Raw genomic sequence first — 18782 nt, 5'->3', positions numbered from 1 at the left:
ATATGATGACCTCACCACACCATATGATGACCTCACCACACCATGTGATGACCTCAACACACCATGTGATGACCTCACCACACCATATGATGACCTCAACACACCATGTTATGACCTCAACACACCATGTGATGACCTCAACACACCATGTGATGACCTCAACACACCATGTGATGACCTCAACACACCATGTGATGACCTCAACACACCATGTGATGACCTCAACACACCATGTGATGACCTCAACACACCATGTGATGACCTCAACATACCATGTGATGACCTCAACACACCAGTAAAATAACATATCTCTTTTTGCATTCAACAAGTTGACCAACGGTAGGCTCATTAAACGTTTTGTTATTCAAAGAGAGGCTTACAGCATTCCCATTGCGTACGCATGCACACATTAAAAAGCAAATTGACCATTACGTATATATATATATATATATATATATATATATATATATATATATATATATATATATATATATATATATATATATATATATATATATATACATAAGTTGTAAAATCTGGTTCATCAGTGAAAAATCATGTTCTAACGTTACTTTAAGTCCCAGTGTTATTTTGGGAGATATTATAACTAGTTATTAAAAATCTATACGTTCACAACAGAGATTTTTCTTACAATAATGACGAAAATCAGTAATAGATGTTTGTTTTTAGAAAAAAAAATACTTAAACTGATTTTGATTAAAGATAAAATGTATAGGGTTATCCTAGTTTATAAAAAAAATAACCCCTTTTTTATACGTCATTAAAAATACACATACGCCAATTATTCAGGATAAAAAAAAATTTAAAACCACACCAGCTTGTAGATCACAAGTTAAAAGTTATGGTGAGGTAACTATGCTCTGCACAGAAAAAAAACTTTACCCCATTTGTGTATTCAATACCCTTATACCCCAAAAGGCCAAGAGCAACCATTTGTGCTGTGTAGCGCTTGTTTGTCGTGCCGCGCTTGTAGACAGACTAGTGTCCTGAGGATCTACTTTCGGGGGACACATCTCAATGGCTTCGCTAGGGTCCGCGTCGGAATCTGCTGATAAGATGTACTCGAACGTCTCGGGGGGATCACGTGGTAGGGGCACTTCTTGCGATTCACAGTCAGCCGAGTTTTCTTCACTCGCTTTAATAATAGTAAAACGTAAAAGTTGTAAACAAGTAGTAAACAAGTAGTAAACAAGCAGTGAACAAGTAGTAAACAAGTAGTAAACAAGTAGTAAACAAGTAGTAAACAAGTAGTAAACAAGTAGTAAACAAGTAGTAAACAAGTAGTAAACAAGTAGTATACAAGTAGTATACAAGTAGTAAACAAGTAGTATACAAGTAGTAAACAAGTAGTAAAAAAGTAGTAAACAAGTAGTATACAAGTAGTAAACAAGTAGTATACAAGTAGTATACAAGTAGTAAACAAGTAGTATACAAGTAGTAAACAAGTAGTAAACAAGTAGTAAACAAGTAGTAAACAAGTAGTAAACAAGTAGTAAACAAGTAGTATACAAGTAGTAAACAAGTAGTATACAAGTAGTATACAAGTAGTAAACAAGTAGTATACAAGTAGTAAACAAGTAGTATACAAGTAGTATACAAGTAGTATATAAGTAGTAAACAAGTAGTAAACAAGTAGTATACAAGTAGTAAACAAGTAGTATACATGTAGTAAACAAGTAGTAAACAAGTAGTAAACAAGTAGTAAACAAGTAGTAAACAAGTAGTAAACAAGTAGTAAACAAGTAGTAAACAAGTAGTAAACAAGTAGTAAACAAGTAGTATACAAGTAGTTTACAAGTAGTATACAAGTAGTAAAAGTAGTAAACATGTAGTAAAAGTAGTAAAAGTAGTAAAAGTAGTAAAAGTAGTAAAAGTAGTAAAAATAGTAAAAGTAGTAAAAGCAGTAAAAGTAGTAAAAGTAGTAAAAGTAGTAAAAGTAGTAAAAGTAGTAAAAGTATTAAAAGTAGTAAAAGTAATAAAAGTATTAAAAGTAGTAAAAATAGTAAAAGTTGTAAAAGTAGTAAAAGTAATAAAAGTAGTATAATTAGTAACAGTAGTAACAGCAGTAACAGTAGCAATAGTAGTAAAGTGTTAAAAGTAACCAAAGTAACAAAAGTAGTAAAATTACTAAAAGTATAAAAAGACAGACAAACAAATAAGTGGAGTGATAAAGAGAAAATACTTGACATTATCGAAAAGAAATATAATGGTAAGCAACACGTTAATCGGTAAATAAAGAATATTGTTGGCAATTAAATGAATCAGTAATGACATAAATGGGTTGGTAAATAAGATAATTATAAAACTACAACAATAAATACATTTAAACTCAAACCCTACTTAAAAAACCATCCATCTCAGCGATGAACCAGTTTATCCCTCTTAGGGTAAAATCGCTAGGCAGCTTGCTCATATCCCAGGACTCATCACACGCTTCTTTTTCAACGTTATCACTACAATAATGTCACGGTGTGGTGAGCGTACAAAAAAAACTATCATATACATTATATATTTTAAGACACAAAACAGACATACAACAACCCATTCAGGTTGTTTACGCTACCTAAGGATAACATCACATATATTATAAATTAAACACATAATTTTAATCAATAAACTAATGATGTATTTCGAGCACTACTTGTTTAATCGATGTGAATGTTTTTTACACGATTTAATTTAAACTGATTTATCGTCATGTCTTAATGGATAGAAACTGCCGGGCGGAATTTCAACCTTTTTAACCAACCCATTCATCTGATATTTAGCAATGTGGGTCAAGACCCGCTGACACAGTTGACTTAATTGGATGCCTTTCATTAAATAGTACGAGCCGACCCGCTGCGTATCATACGCCGCTATTTAGTTTTTTTTTTCTACTTTTCAGTAATTTATAATTTGTGAATTCGACAGTACCAATGCTGCTACTGAAATTATTTGCTTAAAAACACTAAATCCCCCTTCCCCCCCCCCCCCCCCCCCCCGTGAAAGCAGCCTCCTCTTAGTTACCTCCTCTAAGTTTAAAATCGTTTCAAACTAAATTATCTGCCCCTAATAAACGTCACCAAACCCGTCTCTATGATTGTAAAATGTAAACAGCTCACCAGACAATGTGGGGGTGGTGTGGTGGTGGTAGTGATAGTGATAGAGAGAAAGAGAGGGGACTGCAAGGAGGCGCTTGCAGCTTGTTTTCTAACGGCTCCCAGAAGAGAATTATATATATAGATATTTCTTATTATTACGATAACTATTATTTATTTTGGATCCGTATTCAACATTAAATATGATATAGTTGCCTTGACCTACCAGAGGGGGTTAGTTGAGATCTTATTTTTGTGGGAGTACAACAAGATGTAATAATGCACTTCTTTATTGTGCAGCTGTTGGACTCTGGTGTAGTCTTGGATCATGTGCGTTTGTTTATCAATGCCGGAGACATTAACTATAAATTGTGTGGTAAAAGTGGTAAAAGTGGTAAAAGTGGTAAATCGGAGAAAAATGCGGAATGTATTAAACTACAACACAATCTGTAAAAAAAAAAAACACATTTGATAAACTGCTTAGAAGTGAAACTGTAACAGCATGATGATTAATTTATTCTAAATGTAATTGCTAATAATTTACTAACAGTGTTTCTTCCAGATTTTTTTTTCCGGGGGGAGGGGCACTTGAAATTTTCGGGGGTGCGGAGACTGTTAAAAGTATATATTTTTTATATAAATATTTTTTTCAATTTTTTTTATATAAATTCCATTTCGGTCGGGGGGGGGGGGGGGGTGTAGACTTTCTTTTAGGGGGAGGGGAGCAGAGCACCCCCCGAAGAGATGCCTGAAAGAAACTCTGTTTACTAGCAGTTTTAATATTGATACAAATGTGTAGAAATATCATACAACTGATATATAGTTAAAGATGTTTTTGCTTATGTAGGTGGAAGTTTATAAATACTCACATGGTAATTGCATATTGGCATAAAATAAACAGCCAACGGGATTTTTGTAATTTCCTTTGTGTATGTGCCCATCGGGAGACACAATAAGCACGGCATAAAAAGTGGAAGTATCTGTCGATATAAAAGATTTTTTAAGATAAAATATGCAACATTCATATTAAATTTAAGTTCTAAACTTGTAAGCCCATGCAATATTTTAATTACAATAGTTTAGCTACTGCACTTTTTATTGATCGATTTTTGCATTTGAAATCTATACCAATTTTGTTTAAAATTGACCGATTATTAATTGTGATGGAGGCGTGGTCGAGTCGGCTAAAGCTAATGGTTGATAAAAATTCGAAAAAGTCTCGAGTTCAAACCCTCTGGCAGATATGGCTCGATTCCCTCCAACACTAAAAATTAAGAACGAAGAAGAAGAAGACCTATTATTAGTAATTATATTAGAAAAACGCAATACAATCATCATTGATAGATATATTGTCTTGCAACAATAAATAAAAAAGAAGGAAAAACCCCCCACTAAAACCTACTTATGACCGTACGATATTCTGAACACGAATAGTTATTGATAATTGAATCTTTACGATTTAGAAGTGAAAAACAAATGTCCTGAAGTTAATTTACACATTACTTAGTTGTCATAGATAACAATACATTTTTAGTTTCAGTTTTACAATACCTATGAGATCATTCACAGTTCCAGAGAATTCTAGTTCCAAATTGACATAAAATTTTAACAGCAGATTGGAAATCTTATAGTTTTGGTCAACTTTCATGTTGTCTCCCGGCATAGGCCGATATTCGTAGATCCTACACAATAGGAAGATAAAAAGTAGGGTCAGGCTACTTTGAGGAAATATACGAAATCCCTTTCAGGTACACCTTCAACTTATAAAACCTTGTTATTGTATGCAAAGAAATAAATGGTAACAAAATAAAACATTTGAACTTATACAATTTTTCCTGCTATTCTTTTATAGTAATAAATGTTTTTTTTCTTACTCGTAAAAAGCATAGGCACTATATTAAATAAAAACAAAATAGAAAAGTTATATCTATATAATATATATCTCAAATTGGTAACTGCAGCAAAGTTCACGCAGATAGTAATACAAATGGTAGTTGGACAATATGGTGGGGTAGGAGTTGTCGTGGTGTTCGGGTCGGGTTGGTGTAGATGTAAGATACATGATCGAATAAACCAACAGGTACTTGGGAAAAATGTCTAATGTACCTGTGATTTTCATTAATTTGTGGAATACTAATACAACAATATTGTTTTACTGCCTTTCCTACCAATATATATATATATATATATATATATATATATATATATATATATATATATATATACATATATATATATATATATATATATATATATATATATATATATATATATATATATATATGTATATGTATATGTATATGTATATATATATATATATGTGTATATATATATATACTAGCTGTATGTAGCTTCGCTATGTTTTAAATACATTGAAAGTAGTACTCTGAAGAAATTAGAACACACAATGTAGGCCGATAAAAACAAAACAATTTATCACTCTAACTAAAAACAAACAAACAAACAAAATATACACACAATACATCCAAAAACAATGAACGCAACACAATCTGTTTTGCAGTCCTTGTAAAAAACAATTTTACATAATGATTCCTAGAATCTTAAGACAAGCGACTAGGGGAAATATTGACGTACTACCATAAGTGTTGTTTAATTTGAAAGCCTTCATTTATTCTTATGTGTAGGAAAGAAAACATTTCATTTATTTTTAACAGAGCTTTTATATATTAGTATATACACTCGTATACAAATTTTTTTTTACAAAATTTCCAAAAATAAACAGCAGTTGAGCTCTAAGAAGTAAACACTTACGGTGCATTCATTTTGTTATCAGCTCCACATTTGGTTGCCGATATCAACTCATTATACAGTGAATAAAATCTTACGCTAACGAACATGTCCAGTTTGTCTGGTTGCAGCTCGATAAATTTGATTCTCTTCTGTTCAGTGGAAGCATCTAACAGTGAATAAGATATAATTATATATATATATATATATATATATATATATATATATATATATATATATATATATATATATATATATATATATATATGTATATATATATATATATATATATATATATATATATATATATATATATATATATATATATATATATATATATATATATATATATATATATATATATATATATATATATATATATATATATATATATATATATATATATATATATATATATATATATATATATATTTTATATATATATATATATATATATATATATATATATATATATATATATATATATATATATATATATATATATATATACTATTTAAAGAAAGGATATCCAATATGGTAATGAATATTTTCATAGTGGGTCATACCCTTGATGAGTCTTCTCAAGCCTAGCATTTCGTAAAGCTATTTAATGTAAACATTCTGAATATATAATAGCATGAAGTAAATGAGGCGGAGAGAAAACAAAATGCGACTCCCAAGGCTTGAGAGTGGTTTGGTCTTGTAGTGAAACAGTACAAGATGTATTCTCTTATTCTTCGTTTTTAATTTTAGAGTTGGAAGGGATACCCTCCAACACAATTAACTATACGTGTCAACTGGTTATGCGCCATTGAGGCCTGCTTTTCTTTTTGGATTTGCTTCCATAGCCTATGTCCAACCAAGAACAAACTACAAGGCAGCAGTTGTTTGATTTTGGAGTTGTCTCTCCTAGAAGAGTCGCTATCGCCAGCTAACGAGCCTCATCTGCCCGAGTACGATGTAACCAATTTCTATTACCCAAACAGCCACGCACATAATGTCTTTTATCTGTGTAATATAGTTGTGTTAAAATTGTATTGGCGCACTTACAAGTCTTAAATTTTCCAACACATTCCGTGGAGCAGATGTAGCCTTCAATGCACGCCCGGTACTGTTCATAAAGTGACGAGCCATCAGTATAATAGGCTTGCATGCCGACAATATCTGTTGTTTAAAAATTAATTAATTATTTTTTGAAAAAAAAAACTTGATAAAATAATTTTTAGAGCATGATAAAAAAAACATATTGTGTATTATATTTAACACATAATTATAAATACGGTCTATAATAAAATTATTTTCCTTATGCATAATAGTGCTCTACTATTTATATAAACAAGGTTTACAAGTTTTTATATAAATATCCTCTAAAAAGTACAACATCAATGATCTTATTTTAATATAACTACAATAATGAACCACTATTTGAATAATTAAAAAGAAGTGTGGGCCTCTTATTAAATGTTAAGGTATCAAGCAGAAAAGCCAACTTATTTTCAATACAAATTTTATAAACGTTGTTTGCATAATAAAACATATAAAAGCGATCAATCGAGTCACATAACACCTAAAGACCCACATACAAAAGGGTAACACAACTCTAGACTAAATGAAAAAAAAATGTTTAAGATTGACAATAATACAAACGTTAATCGACAATCTACACTGCACACAAACTAAACGAAACCCACATTCCATTGTAAATAGTCTACATACACTCTCCAATGATGCGGAACCCATTCAAGTTTAATACGTTTTAGGAACGACGTGGTCGAATCGCAGAGCGTTCGACTAATAATCCGCAAGTCTGAAGTTCATACGACATCCCTAAGTGCTGACCAGAACATACCCTTATGCAGAGGTCACAGAAACACATGGGCTCTACTTCACCTGCCCCATGGACCGTGAGGTATTAAAAGGTACTTTAATTTTCTTTACACACGGCGAACATGTTATCGAGAAGAATTCTCAGCATAAAGAGTAAACCACAGCGACGTTACAAGCTAAGTAAACAACATTAACCCAAGTTCACTCCTTCACTAGAGTACAGGGATTAGCAATGTTTAAAATGAATTATTTGTTTTTAGCAATCAGCGATCATCGACTACCACTGTAGACTAAATGTTTTTACAATGTTTAAAGTGAATGATCAGCAACCCGATCGACGACCACTAGTTCGATCGTTTGCTCCTTCACTACACTAAAAAGATCATCAATGTTTAAAATGAAGGATTTTTCTATTACTTGAACCATCGCCTAGCAGTGCCATCACGGCCTTACGACATTCGTCAGCGCCTTCCTTCGATGCCACCCTTCTCCAACATTTCTTTACAATAGTAGATGGATCGAAACTGCCGAGTTCTTGGATCACAATGATAAGGATAGGGTTCACTGCCTTTGTTGGGTTAGCCGGAGGCGTGTACGCGATGTTCCTCTGTTAAAATAAGATACGAGTTTGAGAAACGTGTGTGAGCAGTGTAGGAGGTAGGATCTACTAGCCTAGGTTACCGTCTACCCCGATACTGCCTTTTGAAAAAAAAATATCTGTTATTACATTGACCATCACACGTCTCAATTTTGACCGTCTTAAAGTTATAACATTTTAAAAAATTTAAAAAAATATTAAAAATTAGCAGGAGTACAGACTTTTGGGAAAACCTTTAGTAAGTAATTTTTGTTTCGTTTTTTTTTGGTGTACATTACTTTTCGACGATTATCTCATGAATTTTGTTTAACCATGAGAATAACCTCAACGTAAGTAGATCTTTTTTCTTACACGTGTCTGCATATCTTTCCAAGGACCCTGCCTATCTCATTAGATAATTTTTGCTACATATGTCTACATACCTTTCCAAGGGCCCTGTCTATCTCAGTAGATAATTTTTGCTACCTATGTCTACATACCTTTCCATGAACCACACCATGAGATTTTGTAACCTCAGACCAATATCCACGGACCTTTAGCAGCCCCACGTCCCAGAATAACACCGTGTACTTGTAATTGGTCCGTATGTCCCAGTCTAAAGAAGGCTTTCTGCGATATATTTCAGCTCCTTCCTAAACCCAAATCACACCAGTTGTTAAAAAAAAACCAATCTAATATAGATATAACTATTCACTAGACTGTGCTATGTTAGACATTGCCATGATTAAAAACAAGACAAATTACAATGTGTACGATCACTAGTACAGCCAATGGTTGAAAACTGAATAGAAATTCTGGAAACAAGTTCTTGAAGAGATTCATGAACTAATTACCACTATAGAAATAATCTTTCATGTTGAAGTTTCTTGAGCCTAGTTTATCTATTTATAAGATTAGCCTGCCTAGGCACCGTATCCAATGTTTAAACTGTTATTAAAATCTCGTTTGCTTAGTTGATTTAGTATTTAAATACATGCATCTTATTTGAATTAGTGAAGAGAGACACTATAGCACTGTAAACCTATTCTGGCTTCAGTATTAAGTCTTCGTTGGGGTCCGCTAGAGGCAACTCTTGAAATAACGTGGGTATCAGTCAAGACTGGCATGACAAAAACATTTTCTCATCGTTTAAGTCACGGTGAGATGGACCAAGATATTTCCAAATGTCCTGAGTTCAAACCCCTCGGAACACAACTTTAACAGCCCAGTTGCAGATTTTTCTTGAGTGGATAAAAGCAATGGAAGCTAACACAGAACATAGAGATGGCTGATATCAACGCGTCATATGACTTGATTGTGTTCAAGGAAATCCTGTCCAACATTATTGTTGTGAACAAAATCAGGACATCTTTTGTCAATAGTATTTTAAGTAATAAAGATACTCTATCTAGAAGATCTTAAAGATACATGTGGATATCAGATTTTAAAAATACATTTGTGTATAAGATTTCAAACATACATTTGTCTATAGGATTTTTAAAATAAATTTGTCTATAGGATTTTAAAGAAACCTTATCTATATTATTTTAAAGACACATTTAAAGAATACATGCTAACACTTTTCGCTCTAGAAAACCACTGTGTTCTTTTTAAGTTTATTACAATTTCTAGCTTTTGTAAATAGTTACACATATTTCTAGCGCTTCAATATTTAATTTCGCCACTGTTATTAACTATTCTTAGTGACAGTAAATATTTAAAATTGTAAGTAATTTACTGATGTGATTGATCTTGAGTCACTGTTTTAAATCAAGCAGTAAAGGGTCATCCATAAATGACGTCACACTTTTTCAACGATTTTACCTCCCCCCCTCCCCTCCGTCACACATCGTCACAAAAAGCCAGACCCCCCCCCCTGAAAATGACGTCACACCTCAGCCCTCAAAATTGAAGTTGAATTTTTCTTCCAAAATCTTGTCTGAACACTGTCGAAACAGAGTCTTTTAATCAATTCCTATTGCATTTTATTAAAACCAGTTTTCTAAAACGCGAAATAACGTCTAAAATTCGTTTTCTAACATTTCTCTTTTACAATGCAAAAGTGTGACGTCGCAACATCTGAACCCCCCCCCCCCCCTCCCCCTCGTCACACACCGTCACAAAATTACGGACCCCCCCCCTGCCCCCTGTGAGTATGACGTCATTTATGGACAACCCCTAACTATTGAAACTTTGACCTTTACCTTTAACCTGGCTGGTATAGCGTGACCTCTTTTATTTAACTTAAACCTGGTCACTGCTAGCATTGGTACCTGCTTGCCGCACACGTCGACAGGTTCTGAGGAAAGAAAGAAAAATACAGATATGAGTTACAGAGGCGTCGCGAAAACAATGCATCTATGTATAGTATTTTATTTTCTTATAAAGATACATATATGTATAGTATTTTATTTTTTACAACAATACATCTATGAATAGTATTTTATTTTCTTACAAAGATACATATATGTATAGTATTTTCTTTTCTTACAAAGATACATATATGTGTAGTATTTTATTTTCTTACAAAGATACATATATGTATAGTATTTTATTTTCTTAAAACAATACATCTATGACACCATTTAGGGGGGTGACAACAAGACAAAAAAGATTGCAAATTACATAAAATAAACTTTAAAAAAAATTAGAGTTAATAAGTATATTAAGTACATATAATGATGATCCCGACAAGGGGGGGGGGGGGGATGGGGTGACACCATAACGTAAAGATGAAAAATATAGGGAGAAGAATGATATAACAACCGACTATAGATAAACATCATTAGTATTAAATATATTAAATGTGAACACTTCAAAAAATTTTATCGGGGGGGGGGGGGGGGGTGGGGGGGGGGTGACACGGAAAAAAATGGGGGGTGGGGGACATCATGATAAGCCACACCGGGTGACACCCGACCTAGTGTTGCCACTGATGAGTTACTTTATTTTAAGACGATATTTTGTATAAGATACGACATTATTTAGCATTTAAGTGTTTGCACCACGATGACAGAGACCTAAAAATTAATATTTGTGCAAGAAGTCCGCGTGGTCGGATTCTAACCCCCGGGAAGATGAGGCTCGTTAGCTGGGGACAGCAACTTCTCTGGGAGAGACTACTCCAAAGTCAAACAATTACTGCCTTGTAGTTTGTTCTTAGTTGGACAAAGGCTATGGAAGCCAATCCAAAAATAATAGCAGGCCTCAGTGGCGCATAACAAGTTGGTACGTAACACTTAATTGTGTTGGAGGGAATCTTTTTCCACACAACAGTTAAGAACGAAGAAGAAGAATTTTTTTTTTTTTGCACCTTTTGTTTTCGGTAAAATAAAGTATAGATGTGTTGTTTTAAGAAAATAAAATACTTTACATAGATGTGTTATTTTAACAAAATAAAATACTATTCATAGATGTAGTTTGTAACAAAATAAAATACTATTCATATATGTATTTTTTTAAGAAAATAAAATACTATACATAGATGTATTTTTTTAAGAAAATAAAATACCATTCATAGATGATTTGTTGTAACAAAATAAAATACTATTCATAGGTGTATTGTTTTAAGAAAATAAAATAGCATTCATAGATGTATTGTTGTAAGCAAAATAAAATACTATTCATAGATGTATTGTTTTAAGAAAATAAAATACCATTCATAGATGATTTGTTGTAACAAAATAAAATACTATTCATAGGTGTATTGTTTTAAGAAAATAAAATAGCATTCATAGATGCATTGTTTTAAGAAAATAAAATACTATACATAGATGCATTGTTTTAAGAAAATAAAATACCATTCATAGATGTATTGTGTAAGAAAGCAAAATACTATTGATTGTAGTGGACGGGGCGATATGTTATGATAGATGAAAGTAAATGATACCTCTTGGGCTTGAAAATTGAACGTAGAGTTGTGTGCGGAACACTAGTGCTTTGGTGATGCCAGCTCTCTCTAGCACTGACTCCACTTTATCCGGTCTATTCAAGAACGAAAACCAGTATTAGTTTTATTCTGTCTTAAACAGCTTCCCAAATCATGCTAAAACATGTTTTATATTTTACTGACTCCACTTTATCCGGTCTAGTCAAGAACGAAAACCAGTATTAGTTTTATCCTGTCTTAAACAGCTTCCCAAATCATGCTAAAACATGTTTTATATTTTACTGACTCCACTTTATCCGGTCTAGTCAAGAACGAAAACCAGTATTATTTTTATTCTGTCTTAAACAGCTTCCCAAATCATGCTAAAACATGTTTTATATTTTACTGACTCCACTTTATCCGGTCTAGTCAAGAACGAAAACCAGTATTAGTTTTATTCTGTCTTAAACAGCTTCCCAAATCATGCTAAAACATGTTTTATATTTTACTGACTCCACTTTATCCGGTCTAGTCAAGAACGAAAACCAGTATTAGTTTTATTCTGTCTTAAACAGCTTCCCAAATCATGCTAAAACATGTTTTATATTTTACTGACTCCACTTTATCCGGTCTAGTCAAGAACGAAAACCAGTATTAGTTTTATTCTGTCTTAAACAGCTTCCCAAATCATGCTAAAACATGTTTTATATTTCACTTACTACACTTTATCCGGTCTAGTCAAGAACAAAATCTAGCATTAATTTAATTCTGTTTTAAACAGCTTCCTAAAAATGCTTATAATTTGTTTTATTTTCGTTCGTGTAAGATTAGGATTATGCACGTTATTGCACGATTTGGATTATTCATTTTCTTTTTAATGATGTTTTTAAAATATGTCGATTTAGAAGATAAAAATGCATATTATTCCAATGACACATAGCCCAATCGTGTCACTAAAACTTATTTGACAAGTTTCACTAGACGCAGGTATAGTTTCCCATAGTTTATAAAATGCCATATTCCTGCGATTTTGCTTTTAATCGCATAGGCTTATCTATATGCATACTTCTCTTCATGGAATGACCATTAGGGAAACCACCACCACGTAAGCTCAACAGACCATATCGCTACCACCCCCACCCCCACCAGTCTGGTGAGCTGTTTACAATCGTAGTGCCGGGTCGAATTAGTGACGGCTATTTAGTTTTAAACGATTTGAAACTAAGGGAGGTAATAACAAGTTCTGTTTGATTTTTTTTCATTGTCGTCTGTAAACTGTCGTCACAGACGGCTGCTTTCACGAGTGCAAGTGGGGGGGGGGGGGAGGGAGGGTGGAGAGAAAGGTGAGGGTGAGGATACTCGTCCTTCACGAGCTAGCTACTGATAGTGTTTTAAAGCAAAATATTTTCAGTCGCAGCGTTGGGAATTCACACAATATGAGTCACTGCAAAATAGGAAATCAAACAAGTAACTCCGTCGCGAGTCAGCTCGTTGATATAATTATCCTAACTTGTTTATAACTTAAGAACCTGTCTTTAATGGAGCGTGGCATTGCTACTTACCGTAAGTTGAAACAAGGGGAGTAAATCGAGCTCTGTTTGCTGCACTCTGTGCTACACTGCTGGCCAAACCAAGGCCATGAGACATCCCCAAGGTGCTTTAACATCTGCTCTGCCTCTGAATTTTTTGTTTTGGATCAGGTTGTGTCATATTCAAGTAACTTGGGTCAGGTTGTGTCACATTCAAGTAACTTGGGTCAGGTTGTGTCACATAACTTGGGTCAGATTGTGTCACATAACTTGGGTCAGATTGTGTCACATTCAAGTAACTTGGGTCAGGTTGTGTCATATTCAAGTAACTTGGGTCAGATTGTGTCACATAACTTGGGTCAGATTATGTCACATTGAAGTAAGTTGGGTCAGGTTGTGTCACATTCAAGTAAGTTGGGTCAGATTGTGTCACATTCAAGTAAGTTGGGTCAGGTTGTGTCATATTCAAGTAACTTGGGTCAGGTTGTGTCACATTCAAGTAAGTTGGGTCAGGTTGTGTCACATAACTTGGGTCAGGTTGTGTCATATTCAAGTACCTTGGGTCAGGTTGTGTCACATTCAAGTAACTTGGGTCAGGTTGTGTCACATTCAAGTAACTTGAGTCAGAGTGTGTCGCATTCAAGTAACTTGGGTCAGATTGTGTCACATTCATGTAACTTGGGTCAGATTGTGTCACATTCAAGTAACTTGGGTCAGATTGTGTCACATTCAAGTAACTTGGTTAAGATTGTGTCGCATTCAAGTAACTTGGGTCAGGTTGTGTCACATTCAAGTAACTTGAGTCAGAGTGTGTCGCATTCAAGTAACTTGGGTCAGATTGTGTCACATTCAAGTAACTTGGGTCAGATTGTGTCGCATTCAAGTAACTTGGTTAAGATTGTGTCGCATTCAAGTAACTTTGGTCAGGTTGTGTCACATTCAAGTAACTTGGGTCAGGTTGTGTCACATTCAAGTAACTTGGGTCAGATTGTGTCATATTCAAGTAGCTTTAGTCAGATTGTGTCACATTCAAGTAACTTGAGTCAGAGTGTGTCACATTCAAGTAACTTGGGTCAGATTGTGTCATATTCAAGTAGCATTGTTGTCACAATAATAGAGTACTTTTTATGAGCTAAATACAATAGACAAGACTGCTCTCTCAAAAATGATCATAGATAATTGAAGAATCATACATTATTTTATAATATAGGATTTTAGAAATGTATAATAAGTCGTAGGGGCTACAATCATAGATCTAAGTTACAAAAGATCAATATTTTAAACATAATTTTTAGCTAGATAAAACTATGACCCTATTATTTTAGCTCTATGTGTAGTATTTGGTTGAAAAACCTAAACTCGCATTTCAGTTGTTATCTAACAATGAATGGCATAGAGGACAATCTTTGTCTAATGATGTCTAATTTAGAGGTCAATTTTTTTCTAGCTTAGAGGTAAATTTTTGTCTAAGGATGTCTAGTTTAGAGGTCATTTTTTGTCTAATGATGTCTAGTTTAGAGGTAAATTTTTGTCTAAGGTAAATTTTTGTCTAATGATGTCTAGTTTAGAGGTAAATTTTTGTCTAAGGTAAATTTTTATCTAATGATGTCTAGTTTAGAGGTAAATTTTTGTCTAAGGATGTCTAGTTTAGAGTAAATTTTTGTCTAATGATGTCTAGTTTAGAGGTAAATTTTTGTCTAAGGTAAATTTTTGTCTAATGATGTCTAATTTAGAGGTAAATTTTTGTCTAAGGTACATTTTTTTCTAATGATGTCTAGTTTAGAGGTAAATTTTTGTCTAATGATGTCTAGTTTAGAGGTAAATTTTTGTCTAAGGTAAATTTTTGTCTAATGATGTCTAATTTAGAGGTAAATTTTTGTCTAAGGTAAATTTTTTTCTAATGATGTCTAGTTTAGAGGTAAATTTTTGTCTAAGGATGTCTAGTTTAGAGGTCATTTTTTGTCTAATAATGTCTAGCGTAGAGGTCATTTTTTGACTAATCATAACTAGTATATAAAAGCTCTTCAACTACCATATTATGTAAAGATGGCTAGCATAACATGAACAGGTGATTGGTATAATTTACAAAAAAAAGATAACTAACATAGTGTGGTAAATAAGACTAGCACGGTGCATGAAAAGACAAACCCAAAACGAAAAGACGTATATAACATTAGAAGTCGTCGTGCATAACATAGGAAGATGACTAGCTTAACATACAAAATTGTCTTTAATAAGGCGCAATAATCATTAGTCGTTCAATAAAAAAGGCAAATATTTATTGCCTAATTTTACACACACAGACATATAAGAAAAAAATTGATTTACACATACATACACATGAGTCATATAACTAGGGAAAATGGAGTCACATAAGAATAAAGCATATATACACATACACGGAAATATCGACAGAGTGATAGACATTTGTAAAGAGCAGATACAAACACACACATACAGAAATAATATACGTATACATCGTGTTATAAAAGTCTGAAAAAATGTCTGCTTTTAAAGACTTAAAATGTCTACAGTGGAAATGGTGGATCCAAACATGCTTTCTACCTGGATCAGGTCCTACGTGTTGCGGTCTTGGTGAGGTGCTCACATCATCATCATCGTCATCACTATCCTCCTCATCATCATCATCATCGTCGTCATCATCGCCAGCTTAAAAACAACATGTTTCTGATTTGGTTAAATATTTTAGTTGCTTTCACAGATTGTGTTAGACACTACACACACCCTCCATGACTTATGTACTTATTTGAACTACCTTTGCCATAAAATGAAGCGAATCTTGTATTTTAACATACATATACCCTATGCAAAATAGTACGTACTATGTACCAGTGACGAGTCATACTATATATAAAACCTCTAGTAATACGAATGACTTTCTCCCTGATCATCACAGTTTGGGCGGTACCACATGCTGAGACATTTTAAATAAATGGAGAATCCTTCCATCGATTCCATGACAAAATTATCTCAAGACAAATGATCTCAGACAAAATATCTAACGGACAAATGATCTCAGGACAAATGATCTCAGACAAAATATCTAACGGACAAATGATCTCAGGACAAATGATCTCAGACAAAATATCTAACGGACAAATGATCTCAGACAAACTATCTAACGGACAAATGATCTCAGGACAAATGATCTCAGACAAAATATCTAACGGACAAATGATCTCAGGACAAATGATCTCAGACAAAATATCTAACGGACAAATGATCTCAGGACAAATGATCTCAGACAAAATATCTAACGGACAAATGATCTCAGGACAAATGATCTCAGACAAAATATCTAACGGACAAATGATCTCAGGACAAATGATCTCACGGACAAAAGATACCAGGACAAAATATATCAGGACAAATGATCTCAGGACAAATGATCTCAATGACAAATGATCTCACTGACAAAAGATACCAGGACAAAATATATCAGGACAAATGATCTCAGGACAAATGATCTCAATGACAAATGATCTTACGGACAAAAGATACCAGGACAAAATATATCAGGACAAATAATACCATGGACACATGATCTCAGAGGGAAAATATCTCAGAGAGAAAATATCTCACAGCAAAATTTTAATAGTATGCAGGATGATTTTAGCTCATATTAACATTTTTGTTTATTTTGCAATCAAAGCAACCGATAAAAAATAGTAAAAATAAAAACTTCAGGCTTAAGATAATTTCAGAAATTTTAATATTTTTTAGAATCAATGTTATAAAATGTGCAAGTCCACATAACTTGAAAATATTTTCTTTTAGTTTAAGGCTACATTTCTATTTATTTTCATCAAGCCTAAGTTTTAACCCGATGTTTCACCTTCGTAAGACAAACATTGATTGGCTTTACAGGAACTCCGTGGTCGGTTTTTGAGAGCCCCCACATATCCCAGTTATTTGTTTACAAAACTTTGCAGACAAAGTTTTTAAGTTCTTCTTCTTCTTTCTTAACTCTGGAGTGAAAGGCTTCCATCCAACACAATTAAGTATTATATGCAGTAGCGTTGCGAGGGGGGGGGGGGGGAAGGCGGGGGGGGGGGGGGGGGCGCATATATGGGTTGGAAAGATAAATTGAAAGGTTGAGGGTGGTGTAAATCGAAAGTTTGAGGGGGGGGGGTGCAAATCGAAAAGTTTGTCCCCGGGCGCCGGGAAGGGTCGCTACGCCTATGATTACATGTCAATTGGTTAAGCGTCATCCAGGCGGTTGACTCCCGATAAAAGGCTTCTTTCCTTTTTGGATTTGCTTCCATAGCCTTTGACCAACCAAAAACAAACTACGAGACAGCAGTTGTTTAATTTTGGAGTCGTCTCTCCTAGAAGAGTGGCTGTCCCCAGCTGTTCAACCTCGAGACGTTTCAGTTTGACAACGAGATATCTAGATCTAGACATATAATCTAGATCTATCTAGACTCTAGACTCTATAAAAGATATAGATCTAGTTCTAGAACTATCAATAATTTGACTTATCTACATCTAGATCTAGACGTCTAGACGTCTAGACATGTAATCTAGATCTATATGCTAGAATCTAAATCTAGATGACCTCGAGTTGACCAAATAATAAATAATACATTTTTGTATCATGGTATTTTATAAATAAAAATAATGCCTACCTGCGTTCGTAAGCTGCAATCCAAATAGTATGAGAAAACATATGAAAATGCTTGTCTTAAAAAGCATTTTAAATGTTTTTACTCGGGTAGCGGATACCGGTAGGTGCAACAACAAAATGTGTGAATGACGATTGTGTGTGGTAACACATCATGCGCATCATAGCGTGCAACTTCTTCTTCTTCGTTCTTAATTATTAGTGTTGAAGGGAATCGAGATTTATCTGCCAGTGGGTTTGAACTCGAGACTTTGTTCGAATTTATCAACCATGAGCTTTTTGCCGACTCGACCACGCCTCCAACACAATTAAGCGTTACGTGTTAACTGGTTATGCGCCATTGAGGCCATTGACTCCGATTTCAGCCTGCTTTTCTTGTTGGATTTGCTTCCATAGCCTTTGTCCAACCAAGAACAAACTACAAGGCAGCAGTTGTTTAATGTTGGAATTGTCTCTTCTAGAGGAGTGGCTGTCCCCAGCTAACAAG

The 18782-nt window shown here is 33.7% G+C and overlaps 1 protein-coding gene across 1 annotated transcript; it reads right to left on the bottom strand.

The window, feature by feature from the left end:
• Positions 1–52: 52 nt before the first annotated feature.
• LOC131937037 (uncharacterized) lies at positions 53–18409 on the bottom strand. The gene is made up of 14 exons (XM_059294225.1): positions 18300–18409; positions 16216–16320; positions 13684–13798; positions 12143–12237; positions 10458–10552; positions 8754–8906; positions 8094–8283; positions 6900–7013; positions 5874–6018; positions 4653–4783; positions 3971–4081; positions 3328–3463; positions 2362–2474; positions 53–1156 (listed from the first exon to the last, which is right to left on the bottom strand). The coding sequence occupies exons 1-14, from the start codon at positions 18364–18366 to the stop codon at positions 900–902; spliced, it is 1827 nt and encodes a 608-aa protein (XP_059150208.1). The 5' UTR covers positions 18367–18409; the 3' UTR covers positions 53–899.
• Positions 18410–18782: the final 373 nt, after the last annotated feature.

Source organism: Physella acuta, unplaced genomic scaffold (assembly GCF_028476545.2).
Source record: "Physella acuta isolate Inbredline_101_S28 unplaced genomic scaffold, ASM2847654v3 ptg000199l, whole genome shotgun sequence".
NCBI classification, from domain to species: Eukaryota; Metazoa; Mollusca; class Gastropoda; family Physidae; genus Physella; species Physella acuta.
The sequence above is the reverse complement of the archived record's forward strand: the minus strand, read 5'-3'. Positions and strand labels throughout refer to the sequence as shown.